Source organism: Crinia signifera, chromosome 8 (assembly GCF_055691185.1).
Source record: "Crinia signifera chromosome 8, ASM5569118v1, whole genome shotgun sequence".
In the NCBI taxonomy this organism is placed as follows: domain Eukaryota; kingdom Metazoa; phylum Chordata; class Amphibia; order Anura; family Myobatrachidae; genus Crinia; species Crinia signifera.
Genome location: NC_139224.1, coordinates 123,601,046 through 123,620,570, shown reverse-complemented (window position 1 = coordinate 123,620,570; position 19,525 = coordinate 123,601,046). Strand labels below are relative to the sequence as shown.

General features: G+C 45.2%; 1 protein-coding gene across 10 annotated transcripts in view; it reads right to left on the bottom strand.

Moving 5' to 3' along the window:
- Positions 1-7,587: 7,587 nt before the first annotated feature.
- The window catches only part of HFM1 (helicase for meiosis 1), a 166,941-nt gene continuing 155,003 nt past the window's right edge, over positions 7,588-19,525 (bottom strand). For 8 of the 10 annotated variants that reach the window (XM_083157114.1, XM_083157117.1, XM_083157120.1 and 5 more), the window contains 4 exons: positions 18,648-18,747; positions 15,112-15,211; positions 14,077-14,201; positions 7,588-7,906 (listed from right to left, as the gene is read on the bottom strand). In XM_083157114.1, the coding sequence (XP_083013240.1) occupies positions 7,849-7,906; positions 14,077-14,201; positions 15,112-15,211; positions 18,648-18,747 (383 nt within the window). In that variant the 3' untranslated portion in view covers positions 7,588-7,848. The remainder of the gene's footprint in view (positions 7,907-14,076; positions 14,202-15,111; positions 15,212-18,647; positions 18,748-19,525) is intronic. The other 2 variants (XM_083157123.1, XM_083157124.1) reach the window with 2 other exon arrangements.

Below are 19,525 nucleotides of genomic sequence, written 5' to 3'. Positions count from 1 at the left end.
AGCCTGACACCACCTTGCCCTTTATTCTCGAGGTCGACGCCTCCTCCGTGGGTGTTTGGGCAGTTCTCTCGCAGAAAGCGCCTGATGGACGTCTTCATCCCTGTGGGTTTTACTCTCGTAAGTTCCTGCCTGCAGAGCGTAACTATGCCATCGGCAATCAAGAGCTCCTCGCCATCAAGTTGGCATTAGAAGAATGGAGATATCTTCTAGAGGGCGCTGTCCATGAGATCACAATTATCACAGACCACAAGAATCTTCTGTATCTCAATTCTGCTTAATGTTTAACCCCTTCATGACAGAGCCAGTTTTTGCCTTCCTGACAGAGCCCTTTTTTTCAAATCTGGCATGTATCACTTAAGTGGGGATAACTTTTTTTTGCTTTTACTTATCCCAGTGATTTTGAGATTGTTTTCTCGTGACACATTGTACTTCAAGTTAGTGGTACATTTTCGTCGATACAGTCTGTGTTTTTTTGTGAAAAATACCAAAATGTCGTAAAAAAATGGAAAATTTTGCGATTTGCAAAATGTTAAATTTTCTGCTTGTGAGACAAATAATCTTACCACTCAAAATAGTGAATAACTAACATAGACCGTGGGGGAAATTTACTAAAGGAAATGTGTAAAAAATAGGTGTAAAAATAGGTGTATTTGTATCCAGAAATACACTTATTTTTGACATTTTCTATCCCGAAAATACGGCAATTCGTATTGATGTGCTATCAATACGAATTGCCATATTTTCGGGATAGAAAATGTCAAAAATAAGTGTATTTCTGGATACAAATACACCTATTTTTACACCTATTTTTTACACATTTCCTTTAGTAAATTCCCCCCCATATGTCTACTTTATGTTGCCATCATTATTTCAACCTCATTTTCATTTTTTTGGACACTAGGAGGCTTCAAATATGAATAGCAAATTCTCAAATTTTCAAGAAAATTTCAAACTCTGATTTTTTTAGGGACCAGGTCAGTTATGATGTGACTTTGAGTGACTTGTATGTGAGACACCCCCATAAATGATGCCATTTCAAAAACTGCACCCCTCACAGTATTCAAAACAGCATTTTGGAAGTTTGTTAACCCTTTAGGTGTTTCACAGGAATTAAAAGAAAGTGTAGGTGAAATTTCCAAATTTCATTTTTTTTGCAGATTTGCAATTTTAATACATTTTTCTAAGGAACACAGTAGATTTTACTAGAGAAATGTGACTAAAAATTGATTCCCCCAATTCTTTGGTTTTCATAAATATCCTATATGTGGCCCTAGTGTGCACGGTGACCAAACCACAGGCTTCATAATAGAAGGAGCACCTACTTGATTTTGGAGCCTCCTTTTTATGAGATTATTTTTTAGGCACCATGTAGGTTTCTAGGCACCATAAGATGCTAAAAGTTAGGTACCCCCCCACAAGTGACCCCATTTTGCAAGCTACACCCTTCAGGGAATTCATCTAGGGGTATAGTGTACATTTCAAACCCCCAGGGGTTTCACCAATTGTGGTACAACTGGGCAGTGAAAATGAAAAAAATTAATTTTTCATTTTCACAGCTCAGTTGTATCAAAATTGGTGAAACCCCGGGGGGTTTGAAATGTACACTATACCCCTTGATGAATTCCCTGAAGGGTGTAGTTTGCAAAATGGGGTCACTTGTGGGGGGGTTCCACTGTATGGGTGTTTCGGGGGTCATTCAACCAGAATCTGTGCTGCAAAATCCAAAAATCACTCCTTCCCTTCTGAGTCCTGCCATGCACCCAACTGGTATTTTTTGGTCACACGTGAGGCATTGCCGTACTCGGGAGAAATTGGGGCACAGATTTTGGGGTGCTTTGTCTCCTTCATTCCTTGTGAAAATGAAAAATTTTGAGCCAGATCTGCATTTTTGTGTAAAAAAATGTAATTTTTTAGGAATGAAGGAGACAAAGCACCCCAAAATCTGTGCCCCAATTTCTCCCGAGTACGGCAATGCCTCACGTGTGACCAAAAAATACCAGTTGGGTGCATGGCAGGACTCAGAAGGGAAGGAGTGATTTTTGGTGGTGGAATGAATGGTGGGTGCTATGTCGCATTAGCAAGACCCCCGAAGCACCAATACAGTGGAACCCCCCCACAAGTGACCCCATTTTAGTCACCAGCTTTGGGAGGGGGGCTGGCGCTGCGGCTGGCGGGGGGGTGGGAGGGGTGCTGGCGCTGCGGCAGCCGGGTGGGTGGGAGGGAGGGGGGCTGCCGGGTGGGAGGGGGGGGGGGGCTGGCGATCGGTGGTAATCGGTGCGGTATATATACACACACACACACACACACATATATATATATATATATATATATGTGTGTATATATATATATATATACATATATATACACACACACATATATATATATATATATATATATATGTGTGTGTATATATATATATATATATATATAAATATATTTTTCAGTGCATATGTTTATTTTTTTACTTTTTATGCAGCTTGATGCTGCTGCTGCTGCGGGGGGGAGGGGGGAGGAGGGCAGCGCTGCGTGCGCTCCAGACGCTCCGGGGGAGCCGCTGCTGCTGCCGGGTGAGTGCCCGGCGGGTTCGAGGGGGGGCTGCACATCGGTGGTGATCGGTGCTGTACTTGACAGCACCGATCACCAGTGAATCCCTGTGTTACCGAGCGGCTTAGCCGCCGGTAACACAGGAAACGCTGTGAATGGCTGTTCAGATTTGAACAGCCAATCACAGTGATCGCCGACCGGGGGGGGCACCCCTGCCCCCCCTGGGCGGCGAGGGGGGATGTCTGCTGTCAGGGACAGCAGACATCACCTAACTGTCACTGCGTCTCTAGACGCAGTGACAGTTAGAAGTCATGACGTATATATACGTCATGTGTCGGGAAGTACTTCCCGACCATGACGTATATATACGTCAAATGTCGTGAAGGGGTTAAATCCCCGTCAAGCCAGATGGACACTTTTCTTTTCCAGGTTCCGTTTCAAGCTGTCATTCTGTCCGGGGACACAATCGAAAAGCTGATGCCCTTTCCCGCTCATTGGAGCAAGATAGTGAGTCAAAGTCCACACATCAACATTTTATTATTGATCCAGTGGCATTCTCCGCAACAGGAGTTTCAAATCTCACGCCCCCTACAGGGAAAAGATATGTAAAGCCAGCCCTAAGGAAGAAGCTGCTTTGTTGGGCGCATTCTTCAAAATTTGCTTGCCATGCAGGCATTCAGAAAACTTACGAGTTTATCACCAGGTCCTACTGGTGGCAGTCCCTCAAACAGGATGTACAGGACTTTGTCTCCTCTTGTGCTAAATGTGCTCAGCACAAGACCAGTCGTCAGTCTCCTCCTGGGCAATTGATGCCACTGTCAGTGCCACATCGTCCTTGGACGCATATATCTATGGACTTTGTAACTGATCTTCCAGAGTCTGACAAGTTCACTACCATCTGGGTGATTGTTGACCGGTTCACCAAGATGGCTCACTTCGTTCCCCTCACCGGTCTTCCATCAGCTTCCAAGCTGTCCCAGCTCTTCATTAAAGAGATATTCAAGCTTCATGGACTACCTCTTGAAATCATCTCCGATAGAGGAGTCCAATTCGTAGCCAAATTCTGGCGAAGCCTGTGCTCCCTGCTTCAAATTAAGTTAAAGTTCTCCACAGCCTATCACCCTCAAACAAATGGCCAAACGGAGAGGGTGAATCAGGATCTTGAAGCATTTCTCCGCACATATATCTCTTCCTCCCAAGATGACTGGGCTCAACTTCTTCCATGGGCAGAATTCTGCCATAACAACCAATATCACTCTTCATCAAATGTCACTCCATTCCTTGCCAACTATGGGTTTCATCCTCGAGTTCCTGACTTCACTCTGCAACTTGTGTCCTCTGTTCCAGCGGTCGACACGACCATCCGGCAATTCATCAAATCCTGGAAGCTCATTCGTTCTTCACTCCTGAAAGCTTCAAGCAGGTACAAAAAATTTGCTGACAGGAAACGCAGAGCTGTGCCAGCCCTCCGTCCAGGAAATTGTGTCTGGTTGTCAACCAAGAATCTTCGATTGAGAGTGCCATCTATGAAGTTCGCTCCCCGATATATTGGTCCATTTCCAGTTGAGCGAGTCGTCAATCCTGTGGCTTACAAGCTCAAGTTGCCGCCTTATTTGAAAGTGCCAGCTACATTCCATATTTCGCTGCTCAAGCCGCTGGTTCTGAATCGCTTTCATTCCAAGCTCCCCAAGGCACCTAAGGTTTGCACCCAGCGTGGAACAGAATACGAGGTCAGTAAAATCTTGGACTCTCGCATCTGTTATGGTCGTCTGCAATATCTGATCGATTGGAAGGGCTACGGCCCCGAAGAGCGATCATGGACCAATGCCAGCGATGTCCATGCTCCCAGACTCATCCGGGCATTCCACTCCAAGTTTCCCCGCAAGCCTAAAAGGTGTCCTGGGGCCACCCTTAAAGGGGGGGGTGCTGTCATGATCCGAGCTCTCAGACAGACTATCTTACCGGCTAAGTGCCTCTGCAGGCTCAGCTTGCGGTTCAAGTGTCATCCCTGCCGGCGTCCTGTCTGCCGTGCGCCATCACCGCTGCCACCTTCCAGTCCTCTCAGCGCTGCTGAGTCCGCGGCTGCGCGGTGCACCGCTCTCCTGACCTCCAGAGACAGTATCCAGTGCACGGCAATCCGTCTGTCCGCCGCCATTGCTCCCAGTCACAAGCATGGCGTGCACAAACACACTTTCCCGCCATAGCAGACATGGGGGCTGCCATGTTTTTCCCAGTCACATGTTTGCCCTGTCCAATCCTGATGGTTCTGATCTCCCAGTCATACCTGCCCGGCCAATCCTGGCCACTCAGTGGGTATAAGTATGCTGGGAGCTCTCAGAACCATTGCTAGTGCTTCAGTTGTCTCCAGTGTGTGTTCAGCTGTCCTTGTCTCCGTGCAAGTGTATTTCCTGCTGGTGTTGTCTCCTCTATGCTGCAGTGTATTCCAGGCATTCCATCTCCTGTGAAGTCCAGGTTATTCCATCTCCTGTGATCCTGCTTCTACAGCCCAGCACTCAAGCCTAGCTCCGGGACTCTGGTCCTTCCGATGTTCCATCATCGCTCACCATCGATGTTCCATCATCGTCTGTAAAGTCCGATACTCCGGATCTCCATCTTCCAGTTCCCATCCGTCATTCCGGACCCACAGTCTTCTACTTCATATCCGATGTTCCATCATCGCTCACCATCGATGTTCCATCATCATCTGTAAAGTCCGATACTCCGGATCTCCATCCTCCAGTTCCCGTCCGTCATTCCGGACCCACAGTCTACTACTCCGTATCCGATGTTCCACCATCGATTCCATATCATCATCATCCGTCTGTAAAGTATCGCTATCTGCATAGACTGTATCATATCTCCTGCATACTTTACTGCCTGTCTATTTACAACCATCTGCTAATAAAACTCGGTTGTATTTTATTACTGACTGTTCATTGGCTTCGGGTGCACTGTCATGCATTCTATGCGTAAGGGTCCTCTCCAACCTCCCCGGTTCAGGTACCGGTCCAGGTCCCCACCAGAGGTCTCAGTCTCGTCGACTCAGACCCCTGGTGTGACAGAAGGATACTGTATGTCACTACTATATTAACTTCCACATTTGCTAAAGTTACTATGGTACTTGTTTCCTAGCACGGCGCCACCGATTTTGATTGTATTGATCGGGTCGGAAAAATTGCGTCGATCGCATGCCAACCAAATCGCATGCGATGCGACCGATGCGGTCGACCCGATTTTTACATTGGAGGCAATGTAAAATGGTCCCTGAGACCCGATTTTACATTGAATTCAATGTAAAAAGCCCCCAAACCCCCCATTTTAATAGCAAACCCCCCCCCCTGATGGTTGAAATGGCCCCCCATTGTTAACGCCACCCCACTATTGACGCCATCCCGAAGCGTGGCGAGTGCAGCGAGCCTGCGAGGGGCGGCGGTACGCGTCCTCCGACCTTTTCATACCCCCACTATCCACGCCTGCGTGGAGTTGATTTTATATAGTATTCGGAGCCCGAAGCATGGCGAGTCCCGCGAGGGGACGTGCATAACTTCACAGGTATACGCGTCCGCTCGCCACGCTTCGGGCTCGGTGGCTCGTTGCGCTCACCACACTATATAAAATCAACTCCACGCCGACGTGGATAGTGGGGGTATGAAAAGGTCGGAGGACGCGTACCGCCGCCCCTCGCCACGCTTCGGGTTGGCGTCAAAAGTGAGGTGGTGTTAACAATGGGGGGACATTAACCATACTTTCTAACCCTATACAATGAGAAATGGGCCATATTAGCCCATTTCCCATTGTTCCCTATGTAAAATCGGGTTGATCAACCCGATTTTAACTTTGAAAATAATTGAACATTATTTTGTATGGGAAATCGGGTTGATCGCGTTGGTTGCGTTGCGGCCCATTATAATGGGCCGCGATGGACCTGATCAATGCGATTTTCTAATTTAACATTATTCTCTATGGGAAAATCGCATTGATCGCGTCGCGGCCCATTATAATGGCCCGCAATGGACCCGATCAACACGATTTTGTCTTTCACTGGCAAATGCACTGGTGATTGACATAAAATCAGGTCCATCGGGTTGATCGCATGCCTTAAGTACCTTAAACTTAAGGCATGCGATCAACCCGACGGGCGCCGTGCTAGGAAACAAGTACCGTTACTATATTATAAGAAAAAGTACATCGCAATGTGCATTCACAGTATTATCCTGTGTGTATATGAAAAGTTCTCTGCCCTGGTATATATAAAGAGTCTGGTCAATTGTGTGCTTGTTGCCCCTGAAAAATATATATATATATATATATATGAAACGAAAGGAGGCGGCACTCAAGGCTTTTCGGGAATATCTGTTCATATTTTTCTAGATGCTGCTTGCAATGTCTTTGGCTTGTTAAGAATCCATAGCACTGCCAGTGATCAGAGTAAAGGTCCATACACACTGGATGACTTTTCCCAGCGTGTATGGACAGCGATGATAGCTATCATACACAGAGCCACATTCCCCCTGCCCCGCGACGACAACGGGGATGGACAGCTTTGCATAGCGCAGCGCTATGCAAAGCCGTCCTCAAAGCCGCTCATCTGCTGGTATTACCGCCATGATGCGGGAGTGCGCAGCAGCGCTTAGCGTTCATCGCCAGGACATACACACTGGGCAGCTTTGAGCTGAAAGCTGTTCAAACCCGCTGTTTTGAGTGACTTTCAGCTGAAAGTCGCCCAGTGTGTATGGGCCTTTAGATCAGCCATGCTAAACCTGACCATTATGTGTATCTAAATACAGGTATATAACCTCTATAAAAGACAATTATCCCTCATATGTACCAAAAGGAAATATTTGGTTAGTCTATATATAGAACTTCCTCAAATAATTCATCAGATTCATTACTGAGGTTAAACCAATTATTTTTCTAATGTATATATTTAAACTGTAATTGGTTTTTTTTAAGCCTGAAAGTTACCTTTGCATAAAGTGTAGAATTTTGTGATACTTTAAGAAGGATTGTAAAATAAACATTTACGTTTTTTGTTTTGTTTTATTACAGCAGAGAGTTCTAAAAAGCTGCATTGATGTACAGACCTAAAATATAGTGAAAAATAACTTTGACATTAATACTTCTAAAGGGTTTAGGAGAACAAAAGCTATCCTATGGTTGAACTGGTAGTATGTACCAAACAACATATAAAAGGACACCAAAGTCTGTAAAACTGAATTCTGAAAAAGAACTGGGAAAAATTATATATAGTGGTATCCGAACATTCATTTCTCCACATAACTGGGTTTCATTTTCCTGGTACTTTTAAAACAGTCCATCGAATATTCCAATAAATGCCTGAGTATCTTCATCCTGGTTGTCACTGAAAAACAAATAATATTTTTAATGCACTGAAATGGAAAAAGACTATAAATGTATATATACACTGCTAAAATAGAAAGTTCATGTACACATCTACTATGTGGGGGAAATTTACCAATATGAAAAACCTAGTTTTTCGTATTGGTATTTCCCCTCCGACTGCATACGACTGTTTTACTCGTATGCAAAGTCGTGTTCCGGAGGGGAAATTACAAAGCAGTCAGATACGACTGCTTTGTAACCCTCCGATGGTGTAATGATTCGTATTAGCGGCCATATATACGGCTGCTAATACGAATTATTTCTAGCAGTCTGCACGGATCAGTCAGATCCGTGCAGGCTGCAGAGTGTAAAAAAAAATAGAAAAAAAAATAAATAAAAAAAAAAAACGGCGTGGGGTCCCCCCCACAGCCGAAACCAGCACCAGGCTGACAGAGCCTGGAGCCGGTAATTAAAAATCAGGGAACCCGACAAATAGGGGTTCCCCTGATTTTTAACAACCAGCCCCAGGCTCCAGGTCCGGGGCTGGTTCCCCGTATTTCAAAAACCAGTCCCAGGCACAACCAGCCAGCAGGGTAATGTCACAGCCAGGGGACACTTATGATATAAGGTCCCGCGGCCAAAACATTAACCCCCTGACCGGTCAGCCTGGCCAGGGGCCCTGGGGGAGTGGGGACCCCCCCAATGAAGGGGTCCCCCCCCTCCAGGACTTACCTGACCAGGCTGAAGCCTGGTACTGTCCCCGATGCCCCTGGGCGGTGGGCATCGGGCTGATTATGGTGTAAAAAAAAGAATAATCTATTGTTTTTTACTGTGGCACTACAAGTGCCAGCAAGCCTCCCCAGCAAGCTGGGACTTGGAGAACCACAAGTCCCAGCCTGCTGGGCATTAAAGGGCCCGCTGGCACTTGTAGTTCCACAGTTAAAAAAATAGTACACAAAACACACTGACACACTTTTAAAATAAAACTTTAATACATACATTACACACATACTAATACTTACCTATCTTCTTCCCGTAGGTAGCCCTGGTCCTGATGTCCTCCAGTCCTGTGTCGGCGTTCCTCTTCATGTCAACGTCCTTCTTCAAGTCGACGTCCCTGTCGGCGATGGCGTCCGGTGTCCGGGTCCGACGAAATCCATGGAGGAAGCTGTGGAAGGAAACCATACTCACCTGTCCCAGCGCGACATAGTCCAGGTAAGTGTCTTGTCAAAAAAACAAACCAAACACCCAAAACCAGACCGGACAGAGAGCAGCACGGTGTTTGTTTACATCGCTATTGGCCGCCTTGCGGCTCCTGATTGTCCGCTAGGCCGCAAGGCGGCCAATAGCGGCATTCGGGAGGCGGAGCCGCACGATGTACACAGAGTACCGTGCGGCTCTCTGTCCGGCTGGTTTCGGGGTGTTCGGTTTGTTTTTTTGACAAGACACTTACCTGGACTACGTCGCGCTGGGACAGGTGAGTATAGTTTCCTTCCACAGCTTCCTCCATGGATTTCGTCTGACCCAGACACCGGACGCCATCGCCGACAGGGACGTCGACTTGAAGAAGGACGTTGACATGAAGAGGAACGCCGACACAGGACTGGAGGACATCAGGACCAGGGCTACCTACGGGAAGAAGATAGGTAAGTATTAGTATGTGTGTAATGTATGTATTAAAGTTTTATTTTAAAAGTGTGTCAGTGTGTTTTGTGTACTATTTTTTTAACTGTGGAACTACAAGTGCCAGCGGGCCCTTTAATGCCCAGCAGGCTGGCACTTGTGGTTCTCCAAGTCCCAGCTTGCTGGCACTTGTAGTGCCACAGTAAAAAACAATAGATTATTCTTTTTTTTACACCATAATCAGCCCGATGCCCACCGCCCAGGGGCATCGGGGACAGTACCAGGCTTCAGCCTGGTCAGGTAAGTCCTGGAGGGGGGGGACCCCTTCATTGGGGGGGTCCCCACTCCCCCAGGGCCCCTGGCCAGGCTGACCGGTCAGGGGGTTAATGTTTTGGCCGGGGGGACTTGTATAAAAAGTCTCCCCCCGGCTGTGACATTACCCTGCTGGCTGGTTGTGCCTGGGACTGGTTCTTGAAATACGGGGGACCCCTAGTCATTTTGTCCCCAGTATTTTGGGAACCAGCCCCGGACCTGGAGCCTGGGGCTGGTTGTTAAAAATCGGGGAACCCCTATTTGTCGGGTTCCCTGATTTTTAATTACCGGCTCCAGGCTCCGTCAGCCTGGTGCTGGTTTCGGCTGTGGGGGGGACCCCACGCCGTTTTTTTTTTAAATTTATTTAATTTTTCTATTTTTTTACACTGAAGCCTGCACGGATCTGACTGATCCATGCAGGCTAAAACGCAAATAGAACAGGAAAATGGTGTTCTATTTTCCTGTCGTATTTGCGTGGGTGTTTCACACCACTTAGCAGCCGTATTATTAGTACGGCTGCTTAGTACATCAGGAACCACCATTCTTTTGAATGGTGATTTCTGTCGTATCCTATCGATGGTGTAGGACATTCGTATTTGTAAATCCCGAAAATACAAATTCGTAAAAAAAAGGTGTATTTCTCCCTACGAATACACCTTTTTTCTACTAATCCATTTTGGTAAATGTCCCCCTATATGTCTAATAGGGTGCAGTGCCTTTTGTAGCCAGCATGTGTCACTGCTGTTATTTATCAAACACAAAGGTATAATCTAAAAACAGTGCAAATAAAATAGAATAAAATTTGCAAATGCACATAAAATAGATAACCTAATGTCTCCCAGTAGAAATGTTGTCAAATTTTCATATGGACCTGTACCTTAGTTAATCATAGAGACTGTTCATGTGATAGTTTGTCAAGTTTTTTTATTACATTTTTTTTAACATTTTTTTCTTTATTTAAACATAAAAAAACATACATACAGTATATACAAGTGTGGATCAATATGTACCTGTGTTAAGAATGAAGACGAAAAATTTTCAACATAATCTCCTTTCACGGCAATACACTTTTCCCAACGTCCCTGCCATTTCTTTAAACCCTCTCACCGTCGGGAGCTCTGCAGAAGAACACGGACCCCGCTGCAAGCAACGTGTCGGGACCTTGGTCAGGAACAGACGCCGGAGGGAGCAGCCAGGTCATCCGGCGTCTTAATTTCAGCAACTTTTCAATGTTATTTCAACATTGTCATCAAGTGCCTAGCATCAAGTGCCTAGCAACCACCACATACTTATTATTATAGGTATGTGGTGGTTGCTAGGCACTTGTAATACATGACATGACGCCACTGGCGTCCCTGGATATGGAACAGCCGGATGATGTCATGCATGCGCCAGCGGGCTGGGTGGGCAGTCTCATGTACGGAAATGCAGCTTTCACTGTGGTGATGGTTGTCTATTTAAAGGTACCATATATACTCGAGAATAAGCCTACTTTTTCAGAACAGTTTTTTGCTGAAAAAGCCCCCCTCGGCTTATACTCGAGTGAGGGTCCCACTTGAGTCAATAAGTTTTCCCAGGTTTTTTGTTGTAAAATTAGGTGCCTCGGCTTATATTCAGGTCGACTTATACTCGAGTATATACGGTATGTTTTTATATGTTCTTGTAAGCCTGATGTTGAAATTACATTGAAACATTGCTGAAATTAATCAGCCTCTGTGTGCAAGAGTCCGTGGAAGCCGTTGGTATGCTGGGATATATATAAATATATTCTCCAATGTCCTCCCGGCACTCCTGCAACCCGTGGGGATAACTTGCTCCAGTGCCCTCCTGCAGGCAAACAATTCCGCCAATACAATCTCCAATATAACAGATGGCACTCTGAGGTTTTCAATGAGTAAAAGAAGAATGGTGCATATAATCCATGTGTGGCGACATTTCGGGGACTATGTCCCCTTCATAGTCCCCGAAATGTCGCCACACATGAATTAAATGCACCATGTGTAAAATAAGAATGGTGCATTTAATCCATGTGTGGCGACGTTTCCGGGACATCTCCCAGCGCTGGCCTGGCCAAGCCTCCAGATGATGCCACCCGCCCGACTTCATTCCGGGTCGGGTGGCCAGTGTGAAAGCACTGGCCGGGAACTTAGAACCCGGCTTGCAACCCGACTTGCAAGTGTGAAAGGGGTATAAGTGAGTACAGAGCCCCTACAATTTCTGTGGCTTTGTAAATTGGCTATGTAAAACTGATGTAGGGCATGCTGGGATGTGTAGTTCAACAACAGCTGGAATATCAAGGTTAGCCATCACTGCCATGGTATAAGTCAGCAGAAGGTTGGTGACATTTGGGGCAAATCAAGCTGGCCAAAATACCAAAATGTAATCCATATGAAGGAAAATATAAGAACAGTGAAAAATATTAATAAACATTTGCCATATCTAGCAGCAGGGAAACTGGTCAGTCAGCATTTTTTAAAGGATGTCTTCTGTTGAAAAAGATGGAAAGTGCTCCAACCATTGAGCAATACAGTACCTGTCAAAATCAGAGTGATCTATGGGGTTATTCTGTACGGTGGGACAGTATACGGGCGGATCTGGCTTTTTTTTCATCTGCGCATGCGTATCTTTCGCAATGCGCATATGCAGCGACCTCACACCGCTCACGGACGGGTCTCTCCGTGCGAAAAAACCTGTCCGGAAGAACATGGTCATTGTGGGCGGCATGTGGGCTTTTTTATGTGCGGCCGGAATAATGAGGAAAACTGGGCGTAAACATGGGCGTACACGGGAGTGTGCCCACAAAATGCACGGTGCCACAACCGCCTCGATCGGCGAACGCACCATGCATTTTGACCCAAAAACAGGCGGACGCCAAAGATTGCTCATGACCACCCCTAGAGATACCGCATGAGAGCGGACGCCTGGGTCTGCTAATTAATGCTGATTACTAGTCAAACACATACACCTGAATGTAATAAGCAATGCTGCAGGCTATTAAGTGCAAACCATTATTTCACTACCTGCAAGCCACACACAGCCCTCAAACACATTGGAAGCATATCTTTCTACACTTCTCAACATGTGAAGGTTGGTTTAATTTTAGGTAATATTCATTCTAATACCTGGTTATATATGTCCAGGTAGTTATTTTATAACCATCTACACCCATTCAGAAAGTGTTTTTTTATACTTTAAAAAGCAGGACACTCAATTCTCAGGAGTCGACATGTGTCAACTTTTTCACTGTAACACAAACATACCAGTTTTTTATTATGAAAAAGACACAAACCACGTCTAAGAGCAACAATGATGTTTTTGGACTCAATTTCTACTTGCAATGGTGGAGCAATGTCCTAAGGCCATGGCCACTATTTTGCACACAATCTGTATTTTTTTTCCCATGAACATACATTATGCACTTTCCTATCTGCTATGAACTTTATGTAGCACACTCTGTATGTAAGATGCCACGAAGCAGATTATTGCAATCACATATCTCTAACAAAGGATCCCAACATCTGCCTATCACACTCTAAAGTCTTATTATGAACAATACTAGAACATGTTTGCATGTGGCGTACGTTCAGATATACGGAAGGTGTCGGTGGGAAAATGGACGAGAACCGTCCGTGCACTGTGGCGTACGCTCTGATGTACGCCAGGTATCGGTGGCTAAGAGTGAGATCCGTCCGTGCACGGTGGCGTACGCTCAAGTGAACGCCACTCCCCATTGTCGGTGTCTGTGACCGTCCGTGTGCGGTTGTTCTGTGGGCGGACTTACGCTCACCGTGAGCATACGGAAAATGCACGGTGTGGCGGACCGTACGTACGTTTCACCGTACCAAACAGAATAACCCCCCTAGAGAGGTCCTAAAAGACCTGTAATGTAGAAATATTACTCGAAGACTTGGAGAGCTTCCCTCGTTCCTGCAACAGCTTTGGTATTTCTAGCACGCCCCGCAGACCCAGCCAGCAATTGTGCCCCCAAGTGAACGCGGGGTCTGCAGCACTATTTCTATGCTACTAATGCATGCTGGTTAGGGGCAGGCCATAGTTTCAATTCTGACGTCATTATTTCTGTGAGGATTGTATGTTCCCCACATGCTTTGTCCAAAATTATATTGGAATTGACTAAATGAATAGTTATTGAGATAGACAATTTTGATTGTAAGTTCGTAGTTTGTAATGATCTCCTATGAAACTTTAAAGTACATGGTAAACAATTATATTAAGGTCTGTTAAAAGTGTTCTTACCTTCCATGGCCTGCACTGACGAAAAAGTCACCAGGATTACTAGCTTTGTAAGAGGAATTCAATGTAGAGAACTCATGGCTACATCCAGTCTTCCCCAAATATTGTTCTGCTTTATGAGCAGCATCCTGTACCAAAAGTTTGTAGAATAAGAGTATAAAGTTCCTGATTCAAGTCTGAATTAATTCATCCCCATTCCAATGGTGGGGGGTCTGCGCATGTGCGTATCGGTGCCTGTGCAGACCCCTGTGTGAATGCCTTTGGCGGGTATAACCTGGGTTTAAAGTGAGGGGGAACATGGGGGAACTGAGTTCCACCACCTCTAATGGTGAGGTGGAACATTTTAACATCCGCATTTACCCTGCACAGTAATTCTAACAGAAAGGTATTCTAGTTTGCAGGGGGATGCCAAAACCCCTACCACTGGTGCTGTCTCTGCCCAATGGGGGAGTGGAGTGGTGTAATTAGGTGGCATAGAGAAATGAGTACCACCACCTCTACATTACCACTTTAAGCCCTGGGTATTACACTTGCTGAGGTGTTCACACAGGTAGGGGAGGGAGGGGGTTGGGCAGGGGAATGCCCATCTTTTATGGGTGTCCCCATGGAAATACTGGTCGTTTCCCTGGGAACACAGGCGTGGCATTCCATGCTTGGGGCGAGTAGCTGACATCACGTGACGTAAGCGCCGGCCCACTTTTCGGTGATCTCCGATGGAAATAAAAGTCAGTCTTGACTTTTACTACGAAAGAGGAGAGAAATCATTTGATGGTTGGCAACCATCAAATGATTTCACTCCCCTTCAGCCGCATACGAGGGCATGTGTTCTCGTACACATCCCTTTGCATGCTAGCGAGGGGATGTGGGTGGTGCTGGTGGCGGGGGATGGAGTTCAGCAGGGTAGCGGCGCTGACCTGTTCGCTATGCTGCGAGTGAACATCGGAATTAGGCCCAAAATGCAATGGACAATTGTGTCGAGAAACACTATTTGCCTGGATGTTTTGTGTGTTGGAAATAAACAATAAAGCCTGAACTTACACTTCTGTTTCCCTGTGGTCTGTAATTTAATGTCTCGGTACCCAAGGAACGTACATATTTACAGATGTCAATGTCAGAGTTGGTTCTTAAATGAGAATATCTACAATGATAAATGATAGATTTCAACTGTAAGTGAATGCCGGCGTGAATATGCAGCCTAATGGATGTATCAATACAGTGATTCAAATGTGGTAGAAATGCAATACAGGTTAAACAAAATATAGCTTTCCCAATGTCATATAAATGACAAAGCTCTGATGGGCAAACAGGTACATTCACATGTGACCCAATATACACAAACTTCACCACCTTATAAATCTTAAATAGTCCATTAAAAGGCACAGAGCAGTATAATATAATCAGGGACAGGGTATATACTGGGCACGACTGTGTTTTTTTCTGACACTCCCAGAAAACGGCAGGTGTAATCTCCAAATCGCAGACTTCCTGTCATTAAAATTACGAGGGGGATTGCAATAAGATATTTTCGCTATTTCTGTAACTATTTTTCAGGTGTCGACCTTCAGTGGTCGACCTTAGGTGTGTCAACCTAATGACAGTATACGCTCTTATTGCAAGCAGATGCGGTGTGCAGCCTAGAGCCATTTCCCCTATATGACTACTATTGATGTAAGATTATTGGGCTTTCCTGTTGACATATGGCAGTATATTTGCTACTGCTGACATATTTGGAGGTCGTCGGCCCAGATACCTTTAGGGATGACTCTCAGCAGTGTCTCCAGCAGTGATCTCCGAAAGCCTCTCCATTTTGGTACTCAGCAGGGCAGGCTCTCACCGAGTATAGGACATGGGCGCCACCATTACTGACCCAATTGGGTCCAGCTTTTCCTAAAACTACCAAACACAGCTACCAGCATGGGATAAAGCTGCATTTCTGTAACTGGCAAGTTGCCAGTGTAGTGTTTATCACAGCCACGCTGTGAGTGTGTTACTGTGGTCCTCTGCTAGTTTCAGTGGAAGTCCAGTCCAGTCAGTCTGGTCACTCTCCGGTTCTGGTACTCCTTGTTGTCTTCCAGCAAGTCCGCTCCACTCCGTTTGGTTTGTCACAGGTTCTGGTACTCCATATTATCTTCTCGCAAGTTTGGTCCATCTGGTCCTTGGGGGTAATTCAGACCTGATTGCATGGCTGTAAATTTGCAGCAGCCAGCGAACAGTTAAGCTGTCACCCTGTTCCACTGAAATCCTGATTTGCAAATGAATGTGCTCGCTGTGCAAAAATATGTGTATGGGTGCAAATCCATTTGCTCCCGTGCAAATATGTCTTAAAACCTACATAACGGGTTCACCATCTAATGATTTTTACATAGGGCACAAGTCACCGCAGGCGCCATGTAGCCTGAGTCTTACAAAGCGCTGTGATGAAAACAGGCACACTCGGACTAAAGCTGACATCACAAACCCTCCCCTAAGCCAGCTTGGCACGCCTACAGTTTCCCCAACACTCCCAGCGTTTTTCTAGGCACTTCCTGCATTTTTGCACTCCCTAAAGACAGTTGGTTTCCAACCCCGAAATGCCTAATTCCTGTCAATCACCTTGCGAACGGCCAGCGAACAAAAATAGTTGCAGGAATTCACCGCAAGGCAGCCTTGTGCATGCGTACGGTGAACAGTATGCATGCACAGTGTATCAATAATTGCAGTGTGCGACTTTGAAGAAGGGGCCCGATTCAGGTCTGAATCTGCATTCAGGTCTGAATCGGGCCTCTTCTCCAGTCCGGTTATTCTTTGTTATCTTCTAGCAAGTTCGGTCCGATCCCTGTGGCCAATCTCTGGATTCTGTTATTCCTCATTGATCAAGTCAGGTCCAGTGAGTCTGCTCAATCTCCAGTTCTGTTATTCTTTGTCATCTTCTTGCAGGGCCGATCCAGTCCATCAGGTCATTTTCCACTCCTGTTATTTGTCAGTATTGTCTAGCAAGTGCAACCTAGTTTGTTGGGTTATTATTATCCAGTTATACTGTACGCTCCACTTGTCTTCTAGTAATCCACTTCTACACAACCCCTGATTCCGATTTAGTCATGTGAAGTGTTTGTGTTGGACGACCCAGGGAGGGGGCAACGCCAGGTGCAGCCAAGCCTTTACCTCCTTGAAGGGGTTCCCGGTGAAGACTCCTGCCGTGTTATGGTGTGTACACATGGTACAATCCAGCATGAGATTTTGACTATGTAATCAAAATCGCATCGGGATCGCATGCAGATCGCACAGGTTTTTTACCTTGCGATCCCGATACGCGCTCCCGGGACAGCAAAAATCAAAACCCAAATAGACAGTGCAGCAATAACTATATAGTGGAAATCTAATGCAGATAGCATGAATTGTATGTAAATAGCACATAGGTTAGCAAAGATTGCATGGCAAGTCGAAAAGCAAAGGAATCTCACCGTGTGTACACACCATTAGACTTTGCATCCCTGTACTGGGTCACGCCAACAGTCTAAAACAAACAGTCATTCCTATTCCAGTTCATGTGCAAACACAACATCAGACTAGACATTTTCCAATCCCAAATACGACGACTTCTCAAGCTTGAACAAACATGTTTGTCAATTACTATAGCATATACCCACAGCTGGTATATAATATTGTTAGTACTACTTCTAATCTAATAGAATACTACTTCCCACTGCTGCTAACACTTTTCTGGACATCAATGCTACTTAGCATCCACATTTCCGCACTTTGGCCCTTTTTCTAGTTGACTCGGTCAGATGCGTATTTCGGACGGCCAACGAGTGTTCTTAGCCCCGCCTACCGTATGGATCGCACAATCCATCCGAATGCAGTAAGACGCCGAGCGAATGGACCGCGAGTGGATGTCTCATGTGAACACTTTCCCCATCTGTGGGAACCTCCCCCATTCTCTGATGGTCGCCGACCATCGAATGATGGACCGAGTGGTCAGGCAGCACTGAGTGCTCCAGACCACTCTGACATTTTTCCGTGTGAAAGCAGGGATATGGGGGCCAGCTGACAACCAGCTATGTCAGCTGTCCGCCCCCCACATGTGTGTCACAACCGGATTACCATATGTACACCCAGTGTTTTCGTGGGAACGCCCATGAAACACGGGGCGTACGCATATGGTAATGAGCCTAAACAGCCCTTCACACCCCTCTCCACCTCCTGCTCGAAGGGTCCGTAAGATCCTTTTCTGCACGGAATTCACGCCATGTTCGGACGTGTGAGGCGTTCGCACATGCGCAGAAACGCCTCTGCACATGCGCAAACACCAAACATCGGCCGTCCGACCGCACATGCAGCCGTCCAACTCAATCAGAATAAGGGCCTTTATCTTATGCAACAGAAATGTTAGACTCCCTAACTATAGCTCAAATTGAGGTAGGTCTTTGAATGAGATGACAAAGGTTTGAGAAGCACCATGAACAAATTACAATTCCATAAGAGATACATTTACACCATAGTTACATCCAAGAGTAACATAAACTAGTATCAAAAGTAAGAGGTACACATCAAACAAATATTAGTGCTGGAGTTTTGACTCAAACAGAACTCACTTGATTGGATGAATGGAATTTAAATTGTTCTTTTTCTGTTCTGTGAATGATGAAGATTTTGCTTCTGAATGACTCTTGTTAAATGAGAGTGTTTTAGTACCTTTGTAAAAGTAATGAAATTCATGTAAATGCATATTTCAATGGTTGATATTTAATTTACCATGGCAGAACAAATTATATAATCTGCAGTTACTGCATTCTACAAAAAAAAAAAACATAACTTGCATTGATGATTAATAGCCAGAATAATTGAACTTACCGTATATACTCGAGTATAAGCCTACTTTTTCAGAACATTTTTAATGCTGAAAAAGCCCCCCTCGGCTTATACTCGAGTGAGGGTCCCACTTGAATCAATAAGTTTTCACAGTTTATTTGTTGTAAAATTAGGTGCCTCGGCTTATATTCGGGTCGACTTATACTCGAGTATATACGGTATTTAAAGAAAGAGTTCTGTTTTATTATTATGCTTCATATATTTAGCATATATTCAGTGCTGCATAATGAGGGAGAACGATTGAGAAATTATTATTAATTATAATTGTAATAATAATAATAATAATAATAATAATCTTGTAATATACAAGTAACACAGTAACATAGTAATTAAGGCTAAAAAAAGATGTTAGTCCATCAAGTTCAACCTATTTGACTTGTATCTGCTTTCTTGAGTAGTCATATCTATATGATTCCCTTGGTGGCCAAAAATCTATCCAATTTAATTTTAATTTATTAACAGTAGTTGTTGTAACCATCCTCGCTGGCAATGAGTTCCAGAACTGTACTGCTCTAATGGTGAAGAATCCCCTTCTTAATTCAGTACAGAATTTATTTTCCTCTGTACATGCCCGCGTGTCCTAAGTATAGCCCTTTTACTG